We start from the raw sequence: 24,692 nt of genomic DNA on the forward strand, positions 1-24,692 counted from the left end.
GCCCCTGGATACACACAGGCGTGCACAGGGATACACCGGTGTGCAGCTGAACGCTGCACAGTATACACGGGTGTGCACAGCGACACACAGGGGACACGGTGCCCCTGGATACACACAGGCGTGCACAGGGATACACCGGTGTGCAGCTGAACGCTGCACAGTATACACGGGTGTGCACAGCGACACACAGGTGTGCAGATGGACACGGTGCCCCTGGATACACGTGGGTTTTCAGATACGAGGTCGTCCCTGGGTATCCATGAGGGACCAGTTCCAGGACCCTGTAGACACCAAAACCCGAGGATGCTCAAGACCCTTCTATGAAACGGTGTAACATTCGCACCCCCTCTGTATACGTCACCCCACGTTACTCACGAAACCTCATACAAGAAAATGGGGTGTAAATAGTTGTAAATAGAATGTAACGCCCATATAAGTAGCCCACACGCGGCAACTTCAAGTTTTGCTTTTTGAAACTTTCTGGAATTTTTCTGGCTACTCCTGCAGCATGCATAAGTTCCCAGGCCAGGAACTGAAGCCAAGCCACAGCAGTGACAACACCAGATCCTTAACCCGCTGAGCCACTAGGGAACTCCTGGAATTTCTTTTTTAATATGTTCAATCCACAGTCGGTTGACCCCTCAGATGTGAGGAGTCAACCGACTGTGGATTGGCCCCTGGCACTGTGTGGAGTCTGAGAGTCTGGGGCCCAGCAGACACTCCTGTTTCCGAGGAAGCAGGACTGGCTCTCAGGCCTCGGCAGCACCCAGGGTGGCGCAGGCCAGGCCCCCGCCTTGGGGACGGGGCGTGCGCGAATGAGCTGCCCCTGGTGGCCCCATGGGGTGGCTCAGTGTTACCCCGCTTCAAGAGCCAAGGGAGGAGGGCCTGAGGCGAAGCCAGGGACCAAGGACCAAAGCGCCAGCTTCCCCTGATGGAACCACCCACCCCCTGCGCACCCAGCACCGCCCCCAGAAGCAGGAGCCACACGAGTATTCTCATCTGTGTCAACTTTCTGGTTTTTTTGTTTTGTTTTGTTTTGTTTTAAAAAGGAACAGAGCATCATTTAAAATGCAAGCACCTGAACAATTACAAATGTCACAGTTTAGCCGCGGGCCCCAGGACCTTGGCTCCCACTCCCGCCCGCAGGGCCCAGGACAGCTGTGGGGGGCCAGTTCCCTGGCTGGCGTCTGGGACCACCTGGGGACAAGTGGGACCTGCCTCCCTGGGGGTGAGGACAAAGGCCTGTGGGCATGAGGAAGCGCCCCCGCCGGGGCATGAAGAGGGCCGAGGGTGCCGTGTTCGGGGCCACACGGGACAGGACAAGGAGCCCTCGCTGGGGTGGGGGTCACAGGGACAGACCATTAGGGACCCCTGGGTCACCGGTACTGCAACTGAAGGCTGGAATTCGGACGATGCCACAGCATGGCCTGCTGACCCCAAGAGGAGAGGCAGCTGCGGGGACGCATCGGAGCCCAGAGGTCAAGGCCCAGGAGGCTCTGGCGTCAGGAATCTGGCCGCCCAGCGGGCAGGACAGCAGGCCGGGTGGGTCAGGCTCTGGTCTCGGGCAGCTGGCAGCGCTCCCGGGAGGCCCTGGCACCGTCCCCCGGGGCCCCGGCCTGTGCGCTCAGCGCCTGCCCAGCCTTCTCATGCGCGGGACTCCTCAGCTCCTGGGCCAGCGCCAGGGGCTGGTGGCGGCCCTGTCGGAAGTGGCGCAGGCCCGCCAGCACAGCCGCGGAGAAGTAGGCGACAAAGAGCACCAGGAAGTACACGGAGTAGACGAGGAACTGGAACAGAGAAGGAGCGGGTGAGGCAGGCGGGCACCCAGGGTCTGCGCACCTGCCGGCTCCGTGATCTGCCCTGCGGCCCTCGACCACTGTGGGTGACAGCTGACGTGCAGGACCTCTGTGCCGCGTGCTCCACGGGGGCCTGGAGGAGGAGGACAGGGGCCCCCGGCCCAGCCCCCAGGCCCCGTGACCCGTGCCCAGCCGCGAAGCCCGGGGACTCAGGCCCAGCACGGGGAATGCCAGGCGTGTCCCTGGGACCCTGGGAACCTGGCTCAGCCCTCCTGGGAACGCTCATGTTCAGAGCCAAACCAGAAAACGAAGCTTCAGGGCCTTCGCTTCCAGGAAGACGAAGCCGGCGTGTCATGCCCGTTCCTTCCCAAGTGCGATTAAAACCGCGGACAAGCAGAGGGCACGCCCGGGGGGACTCTGAAAGGCAGACGGCACAGACAGGGCAGAACCAGCCGGACCTCGGAATCCGAAAGGCAACACGGCAGCGTCGTCCCTGGGCTCTTTCCCTCCTATTGCACACACTGTAAAGGAACCAAAGCAGCCAGCGACCTGGAGACGCCAGAAAACAGAGGCCGTTCTCTCTGATCAGAGGCTCGCGAGAGGGGCCGCCCCGCCCAGCAGGACATGCCCCTAACGGGCGGGAACCCCAGCCAGACCCCACCCTCGGGACCCAGGCTGTGAGGAAAGGGCCACCCCTCCCCGGGGGTTGCTGGTTCAAGGCCCAGTGGTGAGCTGGAACGGTCACTCCCACAGACCACAAGGCAACCCGGACTTTCGGTCTCGGCAGGTGGTGCCCAGGGTCTGTGCAGAGGCAGGACTTCCACCCCACGGGGCAGTAGTGAGAGTGCCTCGCCCCCACCAGTGTCGCTGGAGGCCACGTAGGGGGCAGGACTGAGGCAGCCACACCCCCTGACCACTAGAGGCCACACAGGGAGCAGGCACTCCCACCCTTGCCCAGCAATAGGGAAAAGCCCCCAGCACCCGCAGTGTGAGGAGGGCTCCGTGGGGGGCCTGGATCTCCAGCCGACCTGCCGTGACAGGTGCACGCCTCAGCCCTCTGCCGGGGTGGTGTCAGACGCCAGCTACAACAGAAGGCCTGGAAAAGAGCCAGCGCCTCCTAACGTAACGGCCAGAACGTACAGACTTCATGGGAAACGTCACTCAGCATTCTTAGAAGCACAAAGGTTTCTCGACGAGGGAAACACGATCGGCAGACACCAACACCAAGCTGGCAGGGAAGTACGGGCACCTGAGAACGAGCTGAAAGCAGCCATCACGAAAATGCTTCACGCCATAACGAACACGCTTGAAACAAATCAAAGAGGTGTCAGAAGAGAAAGAGAAGAGAGAAAGAGAGCTTGGGACTGAAAAATAAAGCAACCAAAGTAAAAACTCAGCAAATGGTCTCAACAAAGCACAGAGGGGACGGAGAAAAGAATCAGTGAACTGGAGGACAGAGCAATAGAAATGACCAAATCTGAACAACAGAGAGAAAGCAGAGCAAGGGCGGGGCGGCCGGGGGTGGGGTGCGTAGTCCCCACTTTCCCCCGGGGACGAGCCACGAGATGCAGCCCCGGGCCACGGAAGCAAAATAAGAGCGAAAGAGGCTGAACAAGGGCCTGGGCAAATAATGGCAAGAGTCAGAACCCGCAGATTCAAGCAACCGAGGGGACCCCACACGGGACAATGCCCCCCCACCCGACCCACGCATGCTGTATTCAAATTTTTCAAAGTTAAAGGAAAAATCTTGAATGTAGCCAGAAAATAAAAATGATGCCTTGGGGGAAAAGAATTAAAATGACAGTGGATTTTTCATCAGAAACCAGGAAGGCGACGAGGAAATGACAGCTCTTTCACAGGCTCAAAAACTGTCAACCCAGAAAACCCAGACGTCTATTCCAGTGAAAACACCCTTCAGGCATGAAAAAGAAATCAAGACACACTCTCGGATAAAGAAAAACTAAGAGAACAGTTTGTCTCCAGCAGACCTGCCCAGAAAGAACGGCTGAAGGAGGTTCTCTCGACAAACAGTGAGCAATAAGGGACGTGGAAGGTCGGGAAGGAAGGAGCCAGCCACCCGCTTCCTTCTCCCCAGGGGCACCGCTGCTGGCTGGCTTAGGCAAAACCTTATAACCGCACTGGAGGTGGGCCCAACGGCATACAGAGCAAATGCCTACTGTGCCATAAACCGGACTTTTTTATCTGTATGCAGAGGAAATAAGACACTGTACCATAAACTGGATTTTTTCAAATTTGTCTTTTTAGGGTCGCACCCACGGCATATGGAGGTTCCCAGGCTAGGGGTCGAAGTGGGGCTGTAGCCACTGGCCTACGCCACAGACACAGCAATGGGGGATCCGAGCGACATCTGCGACCTACACCACAGCTCATGGCAACCCCAGATCCGTAACCCACTGAGCGAGGCCGGGGATCGAACCTGCGTCCTCATGGATGCTAGTCAGTCATTTCCACTGAGCCACGATGGGAACTTCAACGCATTGTACTACGAACAGTGGAGGGAAAGAGACATAAAAGAAGGTGGCATTTCAATACTTCACTACAACTGGCCGCTCAGTACACAAAGCAACCAAGAAAAACAGAAAAAAAGCGCTATCCCGAGAGATACACTCAAAAATACAGCCGATGAGCCAAAATGAAATTCTGAAGACCATGTGAATAACCCACAGGAAAAGGTACAAAAAAGAGCACAGAACAAAAGGCAGAGAGAAGAAAAGGACAACAGAACAAATGACCGGCCCATGTAAACCCTATCACATTAACGATGTCCATAAACCAGCTGCGAGACACGGGCAACCGTGCGCTGGCTACGAGACGTTCGTTTAAGAACCACAATACCGTCAGGTTAGAAAGAATGGAAGAGAATACCTCAGATACACATCAATCAAAGGAAAGCAGAACGGCTCTGTTAACACCAGGCTGAGTGGACTTCAAAGAAGAGAAGACGACCACAGGCAGAGAAGGACATTCTGTAACGGCAAAGGCTCAACCCACCCAGACACACGGCAACCTCAAGTGCGTGCGCAACAGAACCCTGCAACACCGTGAAGCAAAAACGCGACAGAATTGAAAGAAAAAATAGACTAAGTTCACAATTGGAAGTGGAAACACCATTTCCTTCTCAACAAGAGGCCAGAGAGAAAAAAAATCAACATCCCATCAATGACAGGACCCAACCGACGTTTTCGAACGCTGCACCCCCAACGGCAGAATCCGCATTACCCTCAAGTGTCTGTGGGACATATAACAAGACAGGCCGTGTCCTGGGCCGTAAAACAAACCCCACACTTAAATAACACACACCGTGTTCTCTGATCACGACAGAGCAGAACCAAAACAGAAATCAATAACGGAAAAATATCAAAACACTTGGAAACGAGACACCACACTTTAAAATAATCATAGGTCAGCAAGAAGGTATAAAGGGAGATTGTTAAAAAGACACATTGAAACGAATAGAATGAAATACAATATATCAAACTCTGTAGGCTGCAGCTAAAGCAGAGCGGAGAGGGACACGCAGAGCAGTAAGTGCACACATCAGAAGGGAAGACGTCTCAAATGGTTCACCTGCGCGCCCACCTCAAGAACCTAGAAGGAGACGAGCAACATAAATGCAGAGCAAGAGGAAAAGAGAAAATGAGGTACAGCCAGGCACGAGAAAGAAATAAAAGGCATTCAAACAGAGACCTCCAGGAACTAACAAGTGATCCCGGCAAGGGTGACCGCACAGGGAATCAACGTGGTTCTTACACGGACGGACCTCGGAGGCATCGCGGGCTCAGGGGCAACAAGCACCACGATACAGCAAACATCGCAATAAAGTCAAATGTCTGGGTTTCCCAGCGCAGAGGAAAATTCTGCTCCTGCTATACAGCAGTCTAAGAGCACGTGATAGCACCGTGTCTTAAAAACAATACACGTATCTAGTAAAAGTGTTTTACCGCTAAAAAGTGCCAACCATTATCTGATAACTTGGGGTTGCCACGACCCTTCAGTCTGCAAAAAAGCACAGCCTCTGTGAAGCACAATAAAGGGAGTCCAATAAAACGAACCTCGTTTTGCTGCCTGTGTCAGCAGGGAACACCTGGGCCCAGCGAGGAACGGGGCCCGGGGCCCTCCAACCCCTTCGCCGACGCCCGTAACCCGCAGCGTGACTGCATGCAGAGACGGGGCCTTTCAGGAGGCGACTAGGGTTCAGCGGGGTCGGGCAGGGGGCTCTCGCCCCGGAGGACGGGTGTCCTGCTGAGAGAGGCCCCGGGCGCAGGAGAAACTTGCGCTGCGTAGGCCGCCAGGCTGAGATGCCTCGTCATCGCAGCCTTAGCAGACGAATGCACACGCCGACACCGGAAGAGAGCAGCCCTTAGGACCCCTCGAAGAGCAGCGACGCGCTCAGGGACAGATGTAACCCAACTCGCCCACAGCACCGCGTCGGGGAGACGCCACATGCCGAGAGAAATCACAGGCGCTCTGGGCAGTGGCGAGACACACCGCGTGTTCCCAGGCTGGAAGGTTCCACAGAAAGAAGTCGTCAACTCGCCCGTCATCGACAATCAGGCCTCGAGCGACTCCCAGCGCACATTCCCAGCAAGAACGTCTGCAGGTCCAGACAAGATGGCAAATGCACAGAGAAAGACAAAGACGCTGTAACAGCTGGAACGACTTTGAAAAGAGTTTCAAAGCTGGAGGAATCAGTGACCCCGCTTCCAAGCCGCCCACAGAGCAGGACAGGGTGCTGGCGGTGGAAGCGGGGGCACAGGACTTGACGGGTGCGAACCCAGAAGCACGAGCTCGCACAAGTGGTCAGAAAGCCAGGCAGTCTTGTCAGCAGAGGACGCTGCAGCAACTGGACAGCCGCAGACAGGTGACAGGAACCTGGTGGACTTCACCTCGGATGCAAAGGTCCCTCAAAACCGGTCACACGCTTCAACTCTAAAACTTTCCAAAAGACACGGGAAAACCTTCAGGCCCCAGGGTCAGGCAAAGAGTTACGTGTTCCCTGAGACACCCAAACTAAGATCCACAAAAGGAAAAATGAATAAATCGGACCATCAAAATGAAAAATCCTGCTCTGCTCTGCGTTTCTTCTCTGTTAAGAGGAAACGGCCTGGGAGAGAGCAGGTACAACCACACGTCCGCCCAAGGACGCGTCTCCAGAACACACGAACAAGGCTCCACACTCGGGAGTGAAAAAAAGCCACGGCATCCAATCAGGAAACAGGCAGAAAGTGAAGCGACACCTGTCCTCAGAGGAGGCTCAGACAGCGGCTGCAGGTGGCAAGAGGAGTGACAGCAGCTGCCAGGGAAATGCGCGTCCCACCACAGGAACCAGGCCTCCTCGCCTCTCAGGACGGCTGAGTAAGCAGAGCCCCCACGCTGGGAGCTCCCACTGCGGCACAGCGACTCCGACTAGCATGAGGATGCGGGTCCCTGGGTCCTTGCTGAGGCTGTGGCAGAGGCGGCGGCTGCAGCTCCAACCGGCCCCCTGGCTCGGGACCCTCCACATGCCGCGGGTGCGACCCTAAAAGAAACAGCAGTGACAGCGCTGCCAGCTGCTGACCACGTGGGTCGCTCAGGCCCAGCTCAGGGGAACGTAACAGAGGGCAGCTACCGGGAAACCTCGGGCAACTTCGGAAAACCTGGGCCGCCACCGTGAGGCTCAACCACAGCTCAGAGCACCTATCCAGAGAAATGGACAGCTCGGTTCACACCACGCGAGATGAACACATTTCCGGCAGCCCCAGACCGGACCAACCAGAGCTCCTCGAGGGCAGCGGGTGAACGAGCCTGGGTCCAGGAACCTGTGGGCCCCGCGCAGCCAAGAGCGACGTGAGCCAGCGCTGCACGCAAGGCGCCGGGCGGGCAGGACCCGAATCGTGCCAACCACGCCGTATCCCGTCGGGCTGTGTGGATGCTTCACAGGCAGAAACAGGGAGAGACCCCCGTGGCCCGGGTCAGGGAGGAGGTGGCCGGCGAGGGCCAGGTGGGGCTGCGGGGGGGCAGCCTGAGGGAGCCTGTGGGGAGGGACGCTTCGTCTCGACTGCGGACGGTCCGTGATCGGGCAGCACCCGCACCTCCGAACAGCAGGAGGTGACCAGTGGGGAGGGTGGGCCTGCCCGGGGTACGAGGGGCTCCGGGTCACCTGTCCCAGGTGCGTCTGTGGGGATCCACAGCCAGAGCTTCACTGAAAAGATGAGCCACCCAGGCAGCCCCCACGGGCTCCGTGCTGGTTCCCACCCGGAGCCCCCGGGTCACGGGGTGAGAGGGCACACGGGCCACCGTGCAGGAAAGGTGACTAAGATGGGCTGGAACCACCTGCCTTCTGGCCGCCAGTATTTCCAGCAATGGACAAACCTCTAGGGTCCCTGTTGACCAGGAAATTAAACCAGCCAGTGAAAAACCCATATATTGTGCTAGCTTGACCCAGAGGGGCCAGGAGCTGCCACACGGAAGGGGAACCAGGACAGGGGAGGAAGGCTCTGCCCCCCAGCCCAGGGCCGGGACAACTGGGGTCCGGGGCAGGGGGCTCCCTTGGGCCAGCGAGACGGCAGCCAGGCCAGGCTCCAGAGAAAGGCCGGGGCCACACCCCACGCAGGAGGCCCCAACCCCGTTCCTGGACAGCAAGCCTCGGGCCCTGGGCACAGCCCTCCTGCCCACACCCCTGTGGACCCGAGTCCAGCCCAGCCACCCTGCTCAGCTTCACATGCAGCCTGGGGGCCGAAACCCACCTGCCCATGGGGATACAAAGGCCAGCAGTGCCACGTCCTTCCCCCAAGGGCATTTCCAAACCTCAGCCCAAAGGTAGCCCCTGCCTGGAACTTCCTTCCTGGCCAGCTCTGGGGTCACCCAGGGACCGAGCACCGGGACAACTCCACGGAGATGACCCGGCTCCGGGGCAGTGGGACTCCCAACAGAGGCAGGCTGTGTCCCACAGGCAGGGGGCTGGGCAGGCTGGCCCCCAGGAGCCCAGTTACCACCCCCTGCAGGCCCATCATTCCAGCTCATTCCATCAGAGAGGTCCTGCCCTGGCTGAGGCCACCAGGAGTCCCACGTCCGAGTGCCCCCAGGCTCCCAGTATACAGGAATTCTCAAGTACTTCTCAGGAGGCCGAGGACCTGCCTGGGGCTGGACGAGGGGAGGGGGCAGAAGGGACCGGCACTTGCCAGTGTCAACCCTGCCGGCTCTGCTCTCAAGCCCTGAATGAGGCCTGAGTGAGGGTAGCGGGCTGAACAACCCAGCGGAACCTCAAGGCCACACCTCTGTCCCTCCTAGGAGGTCAGCCAAGGGGGTTGGAGCTGGTGCCAGGGCCCGGGGGGGGGGGGGGGGGGTACCTCCAGAAGTGACCCGAGCCAGGCCAGCCTGGAAGGCCCCAGGCCCCACTGCCCCGGCGCGGGCAGCATCTACAGTGCAAGCTGAGCCACGGAGGGAGCCACACAGGCCGGCGCTGGGGTGGCCAGATCTACCGCCCTGCCCTCTGCCCCCGCCCTCCCGCTCCCACGCAGGCCAGGGGCCGCCCCCGCCGCAGTGGATCCGTGGTCTGGGTCCCGGGCGGGACCAGGAGGCCTGGCCAGGCCACCCCCGACCCGGGCTCACCTGAGAGGGGACCGGGAGGCCCAGGCCCCGCCTGTCGGAGACGATGGCGGTAATGACGGTCTTCAGCACGGTGGCGAGGAAGGTGTTGACTCCGAAGGCCAGGGCCCGCAGCTCTTGAGAAAGAGAGGACGCGATCTGGAACCTTCCCGGGGAAAGGCGAGATGAGGCGGGGGCGGGGCCGGGCGGCCCGGGGGCGGGGCCGGGGGAGCACCGCCCCCCGCGCTCTGAGCAGGCGCCCCTCCCACCCCGAGGCACAGGAGCGAAAAGCCACCCCCGCCCCCCGGAAGAGAGTCAGTCTTGGGGGACAGTCAGTCTCGGGGGACTGCGGGTCAGCGTTCCCACATCGTCACAGGACTCTCCGCAGTGGTCCTCCCGAGAGCAGGGAATTAACACGACCACCAGCCGACAGAGCAGGAGGAAAATTCCCGATTTAAAGTCCTTCGTGGTTAAGTGACTCAGCAAAGGAGGGAAAGAACCTCGAAACGAATAAGGAGAGGGGAGCAATGGATGCGCTCGGCGCCTCCCGCGCCCCGCCAAGAAATGCACATGCGAACCTACTTGCAACTCAAAGCCCTAAGCGTCTTCAAAAAATTAACCAGACAAGAGGCTTCTAAAGTTCTGAGGACGAAATGGACAAAAATACCCCAAAAGCCTTTAAAGAGAATGACCAAGGCCAAGGAGCTTCTGCTGGGGCGAGTTGGTGGGGGGGCGGGGGAGGGCCCGCACAGCGGTCACGGCCGGCATCACAGCCATCACGGCCGGCACAGCGGTCACGCGGTGGCACACGGGCTGCGAGAAGAGCGCTCAGCCCTACGGTCCGGGCGGCGGAGGAAGTCCCGGGAGAGGCCAGGCCCCGCCGCGCAGGCAGAGCGCCAGAGCGCCGCGCCCCCCACAGGACCGGCTCCAAGGGTGCTCCCTGCGCTCCTCCGCAGGCAGGATCAAAGGCAAACAGCGGGTAACACGGCTGGTGAAGAGGCTCCTAGGGAAGCAGCGCAGGCTCCTCCCCGCCAGGCCCCCCGCTGGCCTCTGGGGCGTGGGAACCTCTGGCCCAAGAGTGAGTTTAACTAGCGAGGGAGAAAGTGCAGAAGCGAAGGAAGACAAACAAGACCCGAGCACCAACGGTTTAGTCATTAAGCAAAGTCAAGGACCTTGAGTTCCTCCTCAGGGGCTCTGGACCGCACTCTGAGCCAAGTCCTCGAGCTGCTGCAGAGACCGACAGCCCAGCAGGTGAAAGTTAACTGCGTGATGACCAGACTGCAGTCGTGACATGAGCTGCCGTGATTCCAAGAACTGGTCTCCAAGAAATGGGAACAAACAGACCCCAGCACTGAAGACTAAGCACGTAAATGATGCTGCTCAGACCACCGAACGGCCGGCCCTCCCTCCGCCTATAAAAGCTCTTGCCCCCAGCTGTCAGTGGGGGGCGGCCTGGGGACACACGTCCACCTCCCGCGGCGGCCGCCTCCAGAATGAAGCAACCTGTCCTTTCCACCAGCCGCCCCCTATCGGCTGTAGGGCGGTGAGCGGCCGGCCCACTTTTGGTTGTGCTATCACGGACGGTGGATGTGAGCACACTGCCCATGACAACGGTGACAGGAACCCCAGCAGGAAGAACCCACAGACAGAAGCTGGCCACGACGCTGGGCAGCAGGCAGCCCGCTGTCCTTCAGGAAAAGCGAATGGCCCATGCCACCCTCGGGCACCGCACGCCTGCCTGGCCGGCGTCTGCAACATCTCAAGAGCCCCCTCTAAAGCGCAGGCCCTCTGACCTGCCAGTCCCTTCTAGGACCCACCCAATGCCACTGTCAGAATCTGGGGAGAAAGGGGAGGGGGGGTCTCGCTCGCCACGTGACCGCCACGGGAAGACACGGAGACGCATCATCGCCAAGAGCACGGCCCGCCTGCGACCCGCTCTGGACCCAGAGCCCCGAGCTTAAAGGGCCAGGGTGCAGAGTGACCCCAGGCTGGCTCCCGTCAGCCCGACCCCACACGTCAGCAACGGCGACTGGGGGGCCGTCTGCCTCTTCTTCACATCTTTCCGCGTCACATTTGTCCTTCTCCGCGTCACACGTGACCTCTTCTGCTTTGTATTAGATCTTTTCACCATGAGCACGTATGGTTTTCACAATTAACAAGGACACTCCTGAGAGAAGTGAGAGAAAAGCACCAATGGGCCTGGCGCCCTTTCCAGAATCGTCAGAAGAGGGTGACAGAAAGTGACAGAAGAGGCCGAGAAAGCGTGAGGAGGGGACAGAGAGGAGGGAAGGCCACAGCGTCCAGTCTGCACAAAGGCCAGGCCCTGGCCACGCGAGGGGAGTCGGGAAAGGTGGCCGTGGCTGCGGGGAGCAGACGTCACCCCGGCAGGGCCAGCTGTGCTCCAGGCGGCACCGGGCCTGAGGGGCAGGGAAGAAAGGACGCCGGCTTGGCTCGCAGCTCTCACAGCCCAGGGCAGGTGGGGCCTAAAGAGGGTCTCGCGGTGCCCGGGGTCAGGCTGCCACACTGAGGGGACAGCTACAGAGGGTCAGGAGCCCAGGACACCGTTCAAGCTCAACACAAGGCGGGGACGGATGTTGTGATGTGGGTGTGACCGCAGAGTGGGGGGGAGGGAAGGGGGAGGCTGCGCCCTGGATGTCAGGCCTGGAGGGCCCCCTGGGGACAGGGCACAGAGAGGAACCAGGGCCAAACGGCCGGGGACGGGGACGGGCCCACCTGCTGAGTGCAGGTGCCCGTGCGTGTTACGTGTGTAGTGAGGGCCCATGTGGTGTGGGTGTGTGTCCAGGGTGAACACATGGTGTGAGTTTGCAGTTTCCTGAGAGCTCTGGTTCCAAGGGTACACACAGGGTGTTGGGAGCCAGCAGGACGTGGGCCAGGGAAGATTGTGGAAGGCACAGGGGGGTCGATAGGCAGCTCTCAGGCCGTCCCTAGGGAGGTGCAGGAGTGTCCCCAAGGGTGTGACGAACACAAGGGCATTGGGGGCGGGCTCCCCCCACGCAGAGGCGAGCTGGGTCACCGGGCCACTCCTGGGCTGGGGGCCACAGTGTCCAGCAGTGGCAGCGGGAGAGACCAGGAAGGGCTGCAGGGCTACCCAAGACGTGACCTCAGACGCAGGACCTGGAGGCTGGGGCAAGGACGCACCGGATCGTCCCTGTGGACCCTGAGTGGCTCAGGGGGAGCACAGGAGACGCCCACAGGGCCAGCTCCTTGACCAGCTTTGGGGTCTCAGCAGCCCAGACCCAGCATGTTGGAGAAGCAGCCCGCTGGCTAAGGGTACCCAGGGCTCACGCGCCTACGGACCTGAGCCATAAGCTGCCTGGCACACACGCCTGCGGCTCCCCATGGAACCTTCTGGAAGGACGGCCCTCCAGCCGCCCGCCCTGGGCTGCAGCCCTTCGGGAGCCGCCGGCCAGCGGCGTCCAGGCCCCCTGCCGCTGACTCACGTGGCGATGGGCACCAGGAACTGGTAGGCGCCGCGGAAGAGCACGAAGGCGCCGTAGCACAGCCAGATGCTGCTCGTGCTGTACATGAGGAAGACGAGCCCCGCCTGCGCGGCCGTCACCACGGCGATGACCAGCTTCGCCCACAGCGCCCAGCGGATCTTCACGAAGCCGGCAGAAAAGGAAGTGATGGCGCCTGCGGGGACAGGGCGCGTCACCGCGGGCCTGCGGGGCGGGCGGGGCGCGGGGGGGGGGGGCGTACCGAGCAGCGTGGAGGCGGCGTCCGCGCCGCCGTTGTAGACCCGCGAGCTGTCCGCGGTGGGGTGGACCACGTTCCACAGGATGTGCACGTAGTAGACGACCAGGTAGTAGCCGGCCGAGTTGAAGACCCACCAGAGCGACCAGAGGCGCAGCTGCGGCAGCCGCAGGGCGCGGGCCAGCTCCCCCAGCAGGCGCGCCAGCACCGAGTCCCGCCGGGCCGCCCGCGCCACCGCGGGGCCGCCGCCCGGGCGCATGGGGTCCAGCTCGCAGGCGGCGGGCGCGCTGCGGTTAAAGAAGAGGCTGCGCTGGGGGCGCTTCAGGAAGAGCGTGAGGACCAGGCTGAAGAGCAGGAAGGCCAGCGAGACGTAGTTGAGCGTGGAGAAGGGCACCCTGCCCATCGTGACCAGCAGCTGGCCCAGCACGGAGCTGGTGAAGACGCCCAGCAGCACCGCGGCGCGCGAGTAGCCGGCCACGCGCTGGTAGCGGGCGGGCGGCACGAGCGCGAAGATGTAGGAGGAGTAGGCGATGCGCGCGGCCATGGTGATGCTGAAAAAGAACTCCATGAGCTGCATGTGCAGCACCGTGGAGCCGAACAGCAGCAGGAGCCACACCGACACGTAGCTCAGGCCCTGCAGCAGCAGCACGGGCGTGTAGCGCAAGTAGTCGGTCAGCAGGAAGATGGGCGCCAGCACGGCCAGGTAGGAGTAGGACAGCACCGGCGTGATCTCGTTGGTGACCTGCAGGACGGCAGGCGTGTGACGCCGAGCCTCTGGAGGGCTGGCCCAGCCACCGCAGTCCCCTGCCACATCTGCTGGGCCCCGCCACTGCGCCCCCAGTCAGGACGACACAGAGCGCTGTTCTCTGAAACCCGAGCCCCTCAGGACTGCCCCGGACAGCGGGGAAGGGAGAGGGGCACCCAGGCCCCCCCCCCCCTCGGGCTGCCTCTCACACGGCAGCTCGGCGCTGCCAGCCGCACAGAGCTGCTAAGTGCCCTGCGAGTAGGCAGTCATCACGCGTCAAGTCAGGCAGACCCAGGCTTACTTTTCTCTAATGCAGTAAAAACCCGAAATGACTTCACCTTAAGTCTAACGAAAGGGAACACAGAGCTGGAACCTGCTTACATTCACGCCAGCCCCGAGGAAGGTCTCCCGGGACCCTGGAGGGAGGGAAGGTGCCCTGCAGCCACCCTGCCCGGCCCCACGGGGAGCAGGACTGGGCCCTCGCCCCCAGCCACCAGGCAGAACCAGGGCCACGTGTTCCATGGGGGCCAAGGGAGCCGCCCGCAGCCTCGGCCACTCAGCTCATCACAATCAGAACGCCCCCGCCTCCCCGCAGGACGCAGCCCCCCCGGGCACACAGGGTATGTGACATAACCACAGACCCGCTCGGGGTGAGGGCCAGATGTCCCCCAGCTGCCCAGGAAGGACCACCCTGCACCCACTCCCTAGGAAGAGGGCCCCAGCTCTCTGGCCTCTGGGATGGACACAGGAGGCGCCTGTCTGGTGCTCGGAGCCTCTCAAAAAGGCCCAGGTGGGCTTCCAGCAGGCGGCTCCTCACAGGGCCCCACCCAAACCCACCTGACCCTACCCAGGATCCGGCCACAGCTCAGATGGGCCAGGGGCAGCACCAAGCGAGACAAGGGCCTTGCTGGGCTCTCAGAGGCTTGGGCCTCTCCTGGGTGCCCCCTGACTCAGGGTGCTAACTTTGACTGGGACTTGACCACCTGCCAACGCCAAGGGGTGATCCCTGGAGCAGCCCAGGGAGCCCTCAGCCCTGTGAGGCCAGCAAGTACCAAGGTCCACTGGGCAGGTACAACCTGCAACCGAGGGCCCAGAGCCAAGCCCAGGTCAGCTTAGCGTCCTCAGGAGGCCCTTCCCTCATTCACCAGTGGCTTTCTGCAGCCCGGGCATCTTTCCACCCAGGACGTGCCATCTGACCAGCCAAGCCCAGAGCAGTGCTTCCCAGGCTGTGCTCAGGACGTCAGGCTGGCACACACCCTCCAGGGCCCTGACCCAAGCGCTCCTGCCTGGTGGCCTCCTGAACCACATGCCCACCAGAAGCCAAAAGCTGTAGTCCCCGAAGCCATTCCAAGAGAGGCTTCGTGCACATCTGAACCCGGGGGAGGCTGGATCACCAGTGCTGCTCCCACAGCCTTGGGGTGACTGCAGGGATCAGAGCCTTGTTGATGGAAAATTTCGGGAACCTCAAACGACCCCCCAAGTGACAAGCTCTCTTGGCAGACAGCTTGCTCCCTTGCAAGGGCCACAGGGTCAGAGCCACCGGAGGCCTTTCTGCCCGTACCCTGCCCCCACCTCCCCTCTCCTCAGGCGGGGCAGCAGAAGGCCAGGCGGGGACTGACCCCTGTCACACTTGGGAAGTGCTGCGAGCATGGGCACCCACAAAGACCCTGGGGCAGATGGCAGAGTGACAGCCTCCTAACTGGCCTCAGCCCAGCACTGCTGGGCCACGTTCCCAACGCATCGGTTTGGAGAGGCCGGGACGGGCAGGACGCAGGAGAGGGGCCCAGACTGAGGACCCAGGAGGTTTCGAGGCAGCAGCTTCTCTGAAGTCAGCAGCTAGGCCCAGACCCCACGGCAGCCAGACAAGGATGTGGGTGTCGTGAGTCCTGAGGACCAGGGAGCATGACAGGGCCAGGCCCCAGGTAACCGGACTCCAAGCGAAGCCAACCCGGGGCAGCACCCAGGGACCCCGAGTTCTGCCTGACGGGGGAGCAGGAGCAGGGCAGGGGCTGTCACGGAGGTCAGCCCAGGCTCCCGCCAGCGATGCGCGCGTCAGCCGTGGGCCAGGTCCGACGAGCGCGTGGAGCGTCCTGGGCAGGGGTCACGATGGAGGCAGGACAGGGCTGCAGGGCTCAGCCCAGGCAGCTCAGGTGCGGAGGAATCACAGGCCCAAAGGGCACCGCAAACCGTGGACCTTCCTGGAGGTGCTTTGGGAAGCCGGGAAGGCGGGCGGGGCAGCGCTCAGCATAACCCAGGGAACATCTGGCTGCAGCACAGACGGCCTCGGCCAGCAGAGAGGGGAGGCCTCAGCTGCAGGGGAAGCCCTGGCCCACAGGCACTCGGGGGCCCCTGCGCCGGGGGCCCCACCAGGCACAGGAAAGCAGATGCCCGTGGGGAGGGGAGCTGGCTGGGGCAGCGCACCAGGGACAGCCGGGAACACGCGGCAGAAACGGAGTGGGCGCCAACCCAGCAGGCGGCTCCCCCATCTATCAGATGGGCAGAGACTCAACAGTGCCTCGTGGGTGCTGCTGCGAGGGGGTCAAGCTGCAAGCTGCAGAGGGATGGCAAAAGTCGCGCAGCAGCGTTCTCACTGCCCCCCATGGGCCCCCACTGGGCGGGACACGAACAAGCTGGAGACCCTGCGGGTCCTGGAGCAGGAGTGCCCTCTGTGGTTCGAGGCCCTCGGGCGGGAGTGAGGCAGGACCAGCCTAAACCTGTGCCGGAGAAGCAGCCGTGGCCACAGGCCCACTGGGCTCTTCCCAGACAGGCCTCTGCCGTCCCTCTGGTCACCTCCAAGGCCTGGAGGGTGGCTTAGAGTCTGGATCCTACTATTAATCAAAATGTGGTCTGAGGGCTGGCAGGTGGGACTGGTAAGTTTCCTGCTACAGGGACTCTCCTTACAGTATTTTAACGGAGCTTCGCCCTTGCTTCTAGGTGGGCGAGGGCCCCTTTGAGAACAGAGTGGGGTCCAGGAAATGGCTGTCTGGCCATCGGTCAGCGAGCAGCGTGAGGGACCGGCTGCTCCTGGGAGGCCCTGGGGGTCTGAGGGGCACGGGGGCAGCCCCATGGCCCTGGCCCCTCCTAGCTGATGGCCAGAGCCCACCCCCCACCGAGTCACCTGGGAAGTGACCGCTCTGGCCACAGGGCTGGCCGTGGGCTGGGACAAAATCACACACGTGCAGTTGCGAGCTCGTGCGGCCCAAGCACACAGGTGTGTCTATTTTCCAGGGGAGCTGCCTCTGCACGGCGACTCCACGTGACTTAATTCTAGAGCCAGGGAGGGCCGGGTGCTGAGCTCCGGGGTGGGAGACAGGCAGGGGCTCCCTGAAGAATCAGGTGAGAAGTCTCAGTGGGACTCGGCGCCAATGATGTGGGTGTGGGGCCACCCACGCTGCGGGGGACAGACAGAGCGGGGGCCGGGGTGCGCGGCTCAGGACACGCGGCCAGGCAGCCGGGACCAGGCTCTCCGGCAGGACGAGCAGGGGTGGTGACCAAAGCTCAGACGACTGGTCCGCCCTGTGCTTCACCAGCCAAAGGCCTCCGTCCTCGTGATGTTTTATTTTGAGGAGACGGAGACCAGCGGGGACACTGCCCGTTGCTGCTTCTATTCTGCCTTTGACCCCAGAGGCTCCCACTGGGCCTAAGCTTATTAGTCAGCTTTCAACGAGATCCTCTGCCTGTGGTTGAGCAGAAGGAAAATTCCTTTGGTGAAAGCCGGACAGGCGGGCCCTGCTGCCAACAAGTGCCCGCCCAGCGGGGGCCCCTCGCGCTCCCCTCAGAGACTCCCGCACGGGGCCCTCTGCTGCGCCGGCCGAGCTGTAACTGGCCCAGAGTGGCAGGGACCCAGCGGGCGCAGGGTGGCACCTGGGGACCTGAGGGGACGGCCCCCTGGCCTGCGTGGCTCCCATCCCGCCCGCTCCCGGCGCCCACGTGCCTGCTTCTGCGTGAAGTTCTTGTCGGGGCCTAGGAGGTAGGGCGTGATGAAGCTCTCCCCGGGCCGTATCTGGGCCAGGAAGCCGTAGAAGCAGAGGAAGAAGACCAGGCACCACCAGGACGGCAGCCTGCCGCCCGGCCGGGGCTCCACAGACGCCTGCTTCTCCCCTTCTGGGCCAGGCAGCTCCATGCCACCCGGGACCCTGGCGGCGCTGCGGGACCTGGGAGGGAAGGCCGGGGTCAGGGCAGCTGCGGAGGATGGGCCGCAGCGCCCCCGACCCGACACGCAGCGGAAGGGCGCCCGCCATTCAGTCAGGATTCCACGGCCCCAAGCCCGTGGCCCCAGCCCCGAGCTCGTGACATCCAGACACCAGGTGCCCCCAGACCGGCCGTCCCCACCTCCTGGGGCTCCCAGGCTGCACGCTTCCACAGGGCGACCACCAGCCACGCCCTGGGGGCCACAAATGTTGAGTCGATACAACGAAACGCAGTTTTAGATCCAGTCCCTTTGGGGGCGTGGCACTCATTTCAAGTGGTCACAGCGCCGCCCGCCGTGACCACGGGCTGGGCATGTCTCCCTCCCCGAAGTCCAAGGCTGCTTCGAGGCCCGGTGTCACAGACCCAGGAAAGGGGCAGTCCCAGGAAGACGGCCAGAGGGCGTGGCAGAAAGCACCCCCTCCCCCCCAAGCCCGGGCACACAGCACAGGGGTCAGTGATGTGCAGAGAGCCCGCCAGGGACCAGCCACCCACCGAGGGCGGAGAAAGACTTCACGCCAGTGTCAGGATTCCAACGCAGCCGGGGCCTCAGCAGGGAAACGACAGGCAGGTAAGCAGGACCGTCCCTCTTCCCGCCTGTGCTTATTTCCATGACTCAGGGAAATGGGGCGGGGGCAGGGGGTGACAGCTCTAACCTCCCCGAAGAAGCCACGGCTGGTGGGTGTGTTTGTGAGGTTACAGTGGGCAGGGGCAGGGGCAGGGTGACGGGGGCAGCCGTGGCCTGGGAGCCCCAGGGTTACCTGGGACAGCTAGCTTCCCGCCCCAGGGCCAAGGAGACGGCAGTCGGGCAGTGGGGCTAGAACCCAGCCCCTCCCCGAGCCCCAGCACCCCCAGGAGGCGCAGCCCCCCGGGGAGCATCCAGGCCAAATGGCTCCAGCAGAAGCGCTGATGCTTGCTCCCCTCGGCCTGGTGTGTCCGAGGAGACAGCCAGGGGCAGGGCAGACACACAGCCCCGGCTCCAGCCCCAGGACTCGCCTCAAGTCCACTCCCCGCTCCCAGGGGCGCCGCTCCCCGGGTGCGAGAAAGACCGCAACCTCGGCCAGCCCAGCTGGCACCCAGCGTGGGGCCAAGAGCCGAGAACGTACAAAGCCCAGGGTTCCCAGGAACGGGGCCCACGCTCCCTGTCCCCCAGGAGCTCAGGCCCTTGGCCCTTCCATTCTGAAAGGTGTCATCTCCAAAGGTGAGGGGACTTCCCTACCTGGTGTCCCTGAGTCCCCGGACAGACGTCTCAGACTCCAGCGCCAGGCAAACAAACTGCTGTCTTCGTTTCTACTTCCTGGACGCCCATGGCTTCTGAAACCCCGAGGCAGTGCTTCCAGTCAGAAGCGTGTCTGAAGGTCTGAGCTGGCCCAGGACTCTGCACCCACACGGCCACGCCCAAACAGGTGACTGAGCAGGCCCGAGCCACGGCCCGGGATTCCTGGCTGGCCACTGATAAGAGCTCGGCCTCAGTATCTCAGGCCAGCACCCAGCCAATGCTCAGATGGGCCCCAGGCCCCTGGCACCAGCCCTGAGGTCCCAGGAGTCCTCCAGGGTCACCGCATGGGGCTGGACCACCTCCCTCCCCAGAAGCATGGAGAGGCAAGGGTTCCCCCCTGCCCCCAGGCGGTGCCCAGGGAGCGCAGACAGCAGAGGAGCCGGCGGGGGCGGGGTCTGCAGGGAGCGCCCCTCCCAGCCCACGTCAGGGCGACCCTCCAGCGCCGACCCCACAGGCCGGCCCTCCAGCCCCATCCCCGCCCCTGGGCTCAGCACAGGAGTCCCCTACCTTCCTCCTGAGTTACAGGACAGCGGGAAGGAAGGGGGCCGCCCCCCGCCTCCTGGGCTCTGGGGTCACAGGGCCAGCGGCTCACGTGCACAGGGTCTCGCCTGTGGTTGCAGCCCACTGGCTGGCAGGTCTCCAGGCCCCAGGGAGCCTCCACCCGCGTCTCCATAAACACCTGCTCAGGGGGCCACAGGCCCAATTCCTGCATGGGCGGTGCCAGGAATGCGGCCTTCTAGCCCCGAGGAGGGGACGGCCTGCAGACACTGCGGCTCCGCCAGGTCCACCAAACGCTCCGGAAAGAGGAACTCGAGCTCCCTTGGCCCTTCTTACTCAGCCCGCTGCCAGGGACCCCCTTCAGGGACATGAGTGGGGCTGCCCACCTGGGACGGAAGCAGCTGCCCGGTCCTAGGAGAGCCTCACTGCCCCGTGGCCAGCCCGGTGCGCCCTGGAGCCCAGCCTCCCCGGCGCGGCCAGCGGCGCCGAGCAGCACTGTGGGTCCAGACCCTTCCAGGCTCCCTTCGGAGGTGGCCACGTCCATCTCGGCCTCATGCTCTCCCGAGCGCTGCTGGAAAACCTAGCCCTTCCCCGACACAAAGCCCTCCTCCAGGCTCTCGGTGGGGGCGCACAGCCCGGGCCTCCCCTGCACCAGCACCTCGGGCTCCCTCCAAGAGTGGCGCCCCCAGGGCAGAACTGGCTGAAAGGCCACCAGAGGCCTCACAGGAGAGAGAAGGGCCAGGCCTCGAGGCGCTGGCACCTCGTCACTGAGAGACCACCGCGTGCAGTGTAAGCATAGCACTCATTTTAACTAAAGGGCCGCCCTGGGATGTGGGAACGAGCGTCTCTCCCTGCAGGGCCGCCCGCGCTTTCCAATACCTCCCAACAGGCCGAGGGCTGCCAGTTCGTGCGCCCACTGGCTGGACGGCAGGCTCAGGAGGGGCTCGGCCATCCCAGGAGCACGACCGCCACGCAGGAAGCGGGGCCTTGGGCAGGAGAGGCCACCTGTGCCACACCGGGCTGGGCACGGGGACAGGGGATGCAAAAGCCTGGTTCTCCCCAGCGAGGCCGGGCTGATGCGCTCCGGGTTTGTCGGCGTCGGGGCTCACGCTCTTCATTTCTTCCAGCTTAATCACCAGCACGCACAGGTGAGGCGGTCAGCTGCCACCGCTAAGACTAACGTTCCCTCCAAACACTCAGGCCGGGGAGGGGAGGCAGAGGGACGCATGCTCGCGGCGCAGAAACAGCGCAAAAGGCAAACGAGGGGGGTGCCTGAGCGCAGGGCAAGCGGGTGGCAGGGCACAGAAGGCAGCACGGCCAGCCGGGGGTCGTGGCGAGGACGAGGACCGAGGACCTTCAGAAGAAGGCTGTGGTTCCCAGACCCCCTGACCACCCGACTGGCACCTGCCCTGGGGGGTGGGGCACCAGCTGCTCCCCCTGCTCCGTCCTCCCAGCAAACAAAACAACAGCAAACACCACCTCTGGTTTGCCATTTGGCCCCAGCTGCCCGGAGCAGGCTAACACCTGCCAGAGTTTTACACAGAGAAAAGCCCTGTGCCCCTCCCGGATCAGGGGACAAGCCTCTGCGCTCCAGAGAGTAAAATAAAATCCTTGCTCCGTCACCACTGTGGACATGAAGCCCCTCTGGAGGCGCTGGTCAGCTCTGCCCAGCACAGACACTCTAATACGCGGGGATACTGAACCCACCAAAGCCCTCCCTCTGTGTAAGCAACGTGCCAACACAAGGGGACAAAGACGCAGAGCCAGGCAGTCCAGCCCAGCAGGGGGTGAGCCCCAGCCAGGAGCCCTGGGGCCTGGGCAGCCAGCTCCCCGACCTGCAGAGAGCGGTGGTTCCGCTGATTCAATCTGGCTTGTGGAGGCCCCCCAGTCTCCCTGGTCACCTCTTTGCAGGGCTTCCTTTGGGCAGCGTGGACAACAGCTCCTTCCTGCTGCGTTTTGAATTTCGCAGCCAGCTCAAATTCTAACCTGTCCCCTGAGACCTGCGGCTGGGACCCCAGTGGGGTGAGGAATACCACCAACCCATGTGTGTGCCTGGCCACTCCCTGGACTCTCCAGGACAAGAGCTGCAGACAGAGGCGTAGCTGCCCCACTGCCCTGGACCACCTCCAGCGCTGGGCTCCAACCGAGCCAAAAGCTACTCCAAGGGGAAGTTGTTCCCAACTAGAGACCAGGCGCAGGAAACAAGGGCTTGGCAGAAGACCACAAAGGCACCGGGGGCTTCCCATACGCGAGGCTCCGAAAGTGACAGAGTCTCAGAGCACGCGCCAGGTTCCCACGAGCGCCGAGGCTGCACGTGGGGCTGATCGCTCCTGCATGCCCGCGAGCGCCCCAGCGCCCACCCGTCACCAGGGGCTCATGCGCCCCTCAGGCCCCGAAACCCCCGCACTAAGGGCCCATGCAACCCGCCCCCACCCCAGGCCCCGCAGCCCTCAGCCCCCGCCTCAGCGCCTACCTGGGCACCAGGAGCCCGTGCAGTCCGCGCTCCCCCTGGACCGCGCTCCCCCTGCAGCCCTCGGCCTGCGCCCCTGCGCCCACCCCGGCACTCGGAGCCCGGGCGCTCGTCCCCGCGCTCCGGCCGCGCTCCCTGCAGCCCTCAGCCTGCGCCCCCACGCCCACTCCGGGCCCCTGCAGCCCCCGACCCGCGCCCCCACACTGCTCATGGACCGCGCACCCAAGTACCTGCCAGCTCGCGGCCTCCCGAGCTCTGTGCCCCCCAGGACCACAATGCCCACAATGCCCCGCGGCGGCACGCTTCCGGGAGACTGGGGGAGGGGCGCGCCTGGTCCCGCCCCCGCCACACGTCACCACCGACCCCAGCCGCACTGTCTCAGACGCGCGCCCGCGGTCGCCCCTGCGGTCCGCGTCGGACGGGCGCAGCAGCTTCGCGCCCACGCCCCGAACCCCAAGCCCCGAATCCCGGGACGCCGTCCCCACCCCAGCGCACCCTGCTGCCACCCCCCTAGTCCTGCGCCCCTAGTCACACGGCGCAGGCGACTCCCCCGTGCGTCCACCCGCCCCGCAGTCCCCACCACACCCCCGGAGCCCCCTCCCGAGAGCTCCTCGCGCGCCCCTAGCGCCCACCCACGCAGCACGGGGCTCTGGTCATACGGTCGCAGCTCGGGATGTGCTGGAGGCCTCCCGGGACCCGACCCTGCACGGAGGCACAAACCCACTCCCAAGCTGTGACCGCCCCTTGGGCGAGTGCTGGCCCCCTGACTTCGCAGCCTGTCCCGCTGCCCTCCTGAGCTGGAAGTTCGTGCGCTTTTTCTTTTAAGTTCTTTCCGTCTCTGGCCAACCCGAAAACGCAAGCCAGGGACATTGGTCACTAAGCCAGGCAGGACAGGACAGTGGGGTTGGAGGGAGTCCTCCTCCCCCCAGGCAGCTGCCCTTGTGCGGGTCACCCTGACCCACTTCTGGTCTGGCGGCTGCCTGGGCGCGCAGTCGGCTCCCCCGACTCCTCGGGACTCTGTCCCCGCGCCCGCTCAGCTGCCAGAGGGAAGCAGAGCGAGTTGGGGGAGGGGCGCGAAGACAAAGGACAGGCCGGAGCTCTGGCGGGACAGAGCGGAAGGGGAGGCCTGCCTGAGGATCTGGAGGGGCCCGGGGGAGGGCACAGCCTGTCCTTGTGTGGGGCTGTCACCGTCTCCTTGCCAGTGCCTGCCCACCCCCCTTGCCAGTGCCTGTTCCCCGGCCCTCCCCCCCCCCCACCCGCCCCCGCGCCTTCTGGGCAGGACCACCCCCCTGGACTTGGCCGGTCTGGGTCAGGGAGGCCCCTGCGCCAGGTCGTGGCCGAAGGGGGCGCTGCCCAGGCCGTGACGCTGGGGCTGGAGCAGTGGGAAGCCGCCCACCCCTCCCCCTGTGGCAGCCCCACTCCCCGCCCCCCTCTACTGGAGGAAGGAGAACCTGGAGGCTGGGGTCCTGATCCCAAAAGGCGGCTGCTCCCCGGCCCTGTCCAAAAGGCAGCCACGAAGGGGCGCGGCATAAGAGGCAGCGGTCAGCCACGCAATTGGGCAGGTCTGGGAACTGGGCCCTGGGTCAGACCGGCAGGGCAGCCCTTGGAGGCCAGACGGGGGCTGTTACTGGGAAGAGGGGAGGGTTAGGGAGCTGGACAGACAGCACCCAGGGGCCCGGCAGCATGGGGGCTCAGCGATCTGACCTGGGGACAGGAAGGAGGGGCGCCCATGGCACACGCAGCTGTGCACAGGTGTGCAAAGAGCAGCTGCCCCTCGAGTGAGCCCACTGTGAGGCTCAGAGCTCTGCCGCCAGGTCCCTCACCCGGTGGTCGCTCTCTGACCTGTGGGCGTTTGCAGAGCCAGAGGCAGTGCCTGCCTTCCCAGGCCTTGCTCCAGCCCCTGGCCACACAAAGCCCGGGGCTCCCGCGGGAGCTGGGCCTGGCCAGGGGTGGAAGGGTCGTGCTCACCACTGCCCCTCACCCCCAGGACTGGGCCAGGGCTGCGGTGTCAGACTGGGCAGTGGTGCCCGACGGTGCCCCAAGGGCGTTGTTACTCTGAGGGAAGAGGGAGGGCTCCCCCCCCCCCCCACCGCCGTCCAGGTGTGCTCGCACTGTCAGGTGGGCTCCCCCCGTCCAGGTGTGCTTGCGCTATCAGGAGCAGCCTGGCCACCAGGGCACCGGCTCCCGGAGGCCCCTCAGAGGCAGCCGCTGGAAATGGAATCGTCAAGCAGAGAACCACGCGACAGGGGGAGCCATTCTTGTGGGGGGTGGATCTTGTGCTTCTGTCATTTGGCTGAAGAGGTTCTCTTGGCTTTAAGAGTCTATTCATCGGACGTCTCTGTGCCAGCTCTGAGCAGGCTCCAGGTGGCTGCTGCAAGGGTCGCAGAGGGAACAAGAGCTAGTTAGTCCCTGGGTGAG

General features: G+C 63.6%; 1 protein-coding gene across 10 annotated transcripts; it reads right to left on the bottom strand.

Annotated features, from left to right (window-relative positions):
- Window positions 1–599: 599 nt before the first annotated feature.
- Window positions 600–23,795, bottom strand: SLC19A1 (solute carrier family 19 member 1). 10 transcript variants are annotated; one of them, XM_047798255.1, is made up of 7 exons: window positions 22,505–22,613; window positions 19,247–19,341; window positions 17,774–17,993; window positions 13,101–13,836; window positions 12,842–12,999; window positions 9,405–9,546; window positions 600–1,784 (listed from the first exon to the last, which is right to left on the bottom strand). In XM_047798255.1, exons 3-7 carry the CDS (start codon window positions 17,960–17,962, stop codon window positions 1,645–1,647), a joined length of 1,365 nt encoding a protein of 454 aa, XP_047654211.1. In that variant the 5' UTR covers window positions 17,963–17,993; window positions 19,247–19,341; window positions 22,505–22,613; the 3' UTR covers window positions 600–1,644. The 10 variants fall into 10 exon arrangements, 8 of the variants coding, with proteins under 8 accessions (XP_047654211.1, XP_047654202.1, XP_047654191.1 ...); XM_047798246.1 differs by having other exon boundaries at window positions 602–1,784; window positions 9,405–9,517; window positions 12,842–13,034; window positions 22,505–22,610; XM_047798235.1 differs by having other exon boundaries at window positions 606–1,784; window positions 12,842–13,034; window positions 22,505–22,586.
- Window positions 23,796–24,692: the final 897 nt, after the last annotated feature.

Source organism: Phacochoerus africanus, chromosome 1 (assembly GCF_016906955.1).
Source record: "Phacochoerus africanus isolate WHEZ1 chromosome 1, ROS_Pafr_v1, whole genome shotgun sequence".
Classification (NCBI taxonomy): Eukaryota; Metazoa; Chordata; class Mammalia; order Artiodactyla; family Suidae; genus Phacochoerus; species Phacochoerus africanus.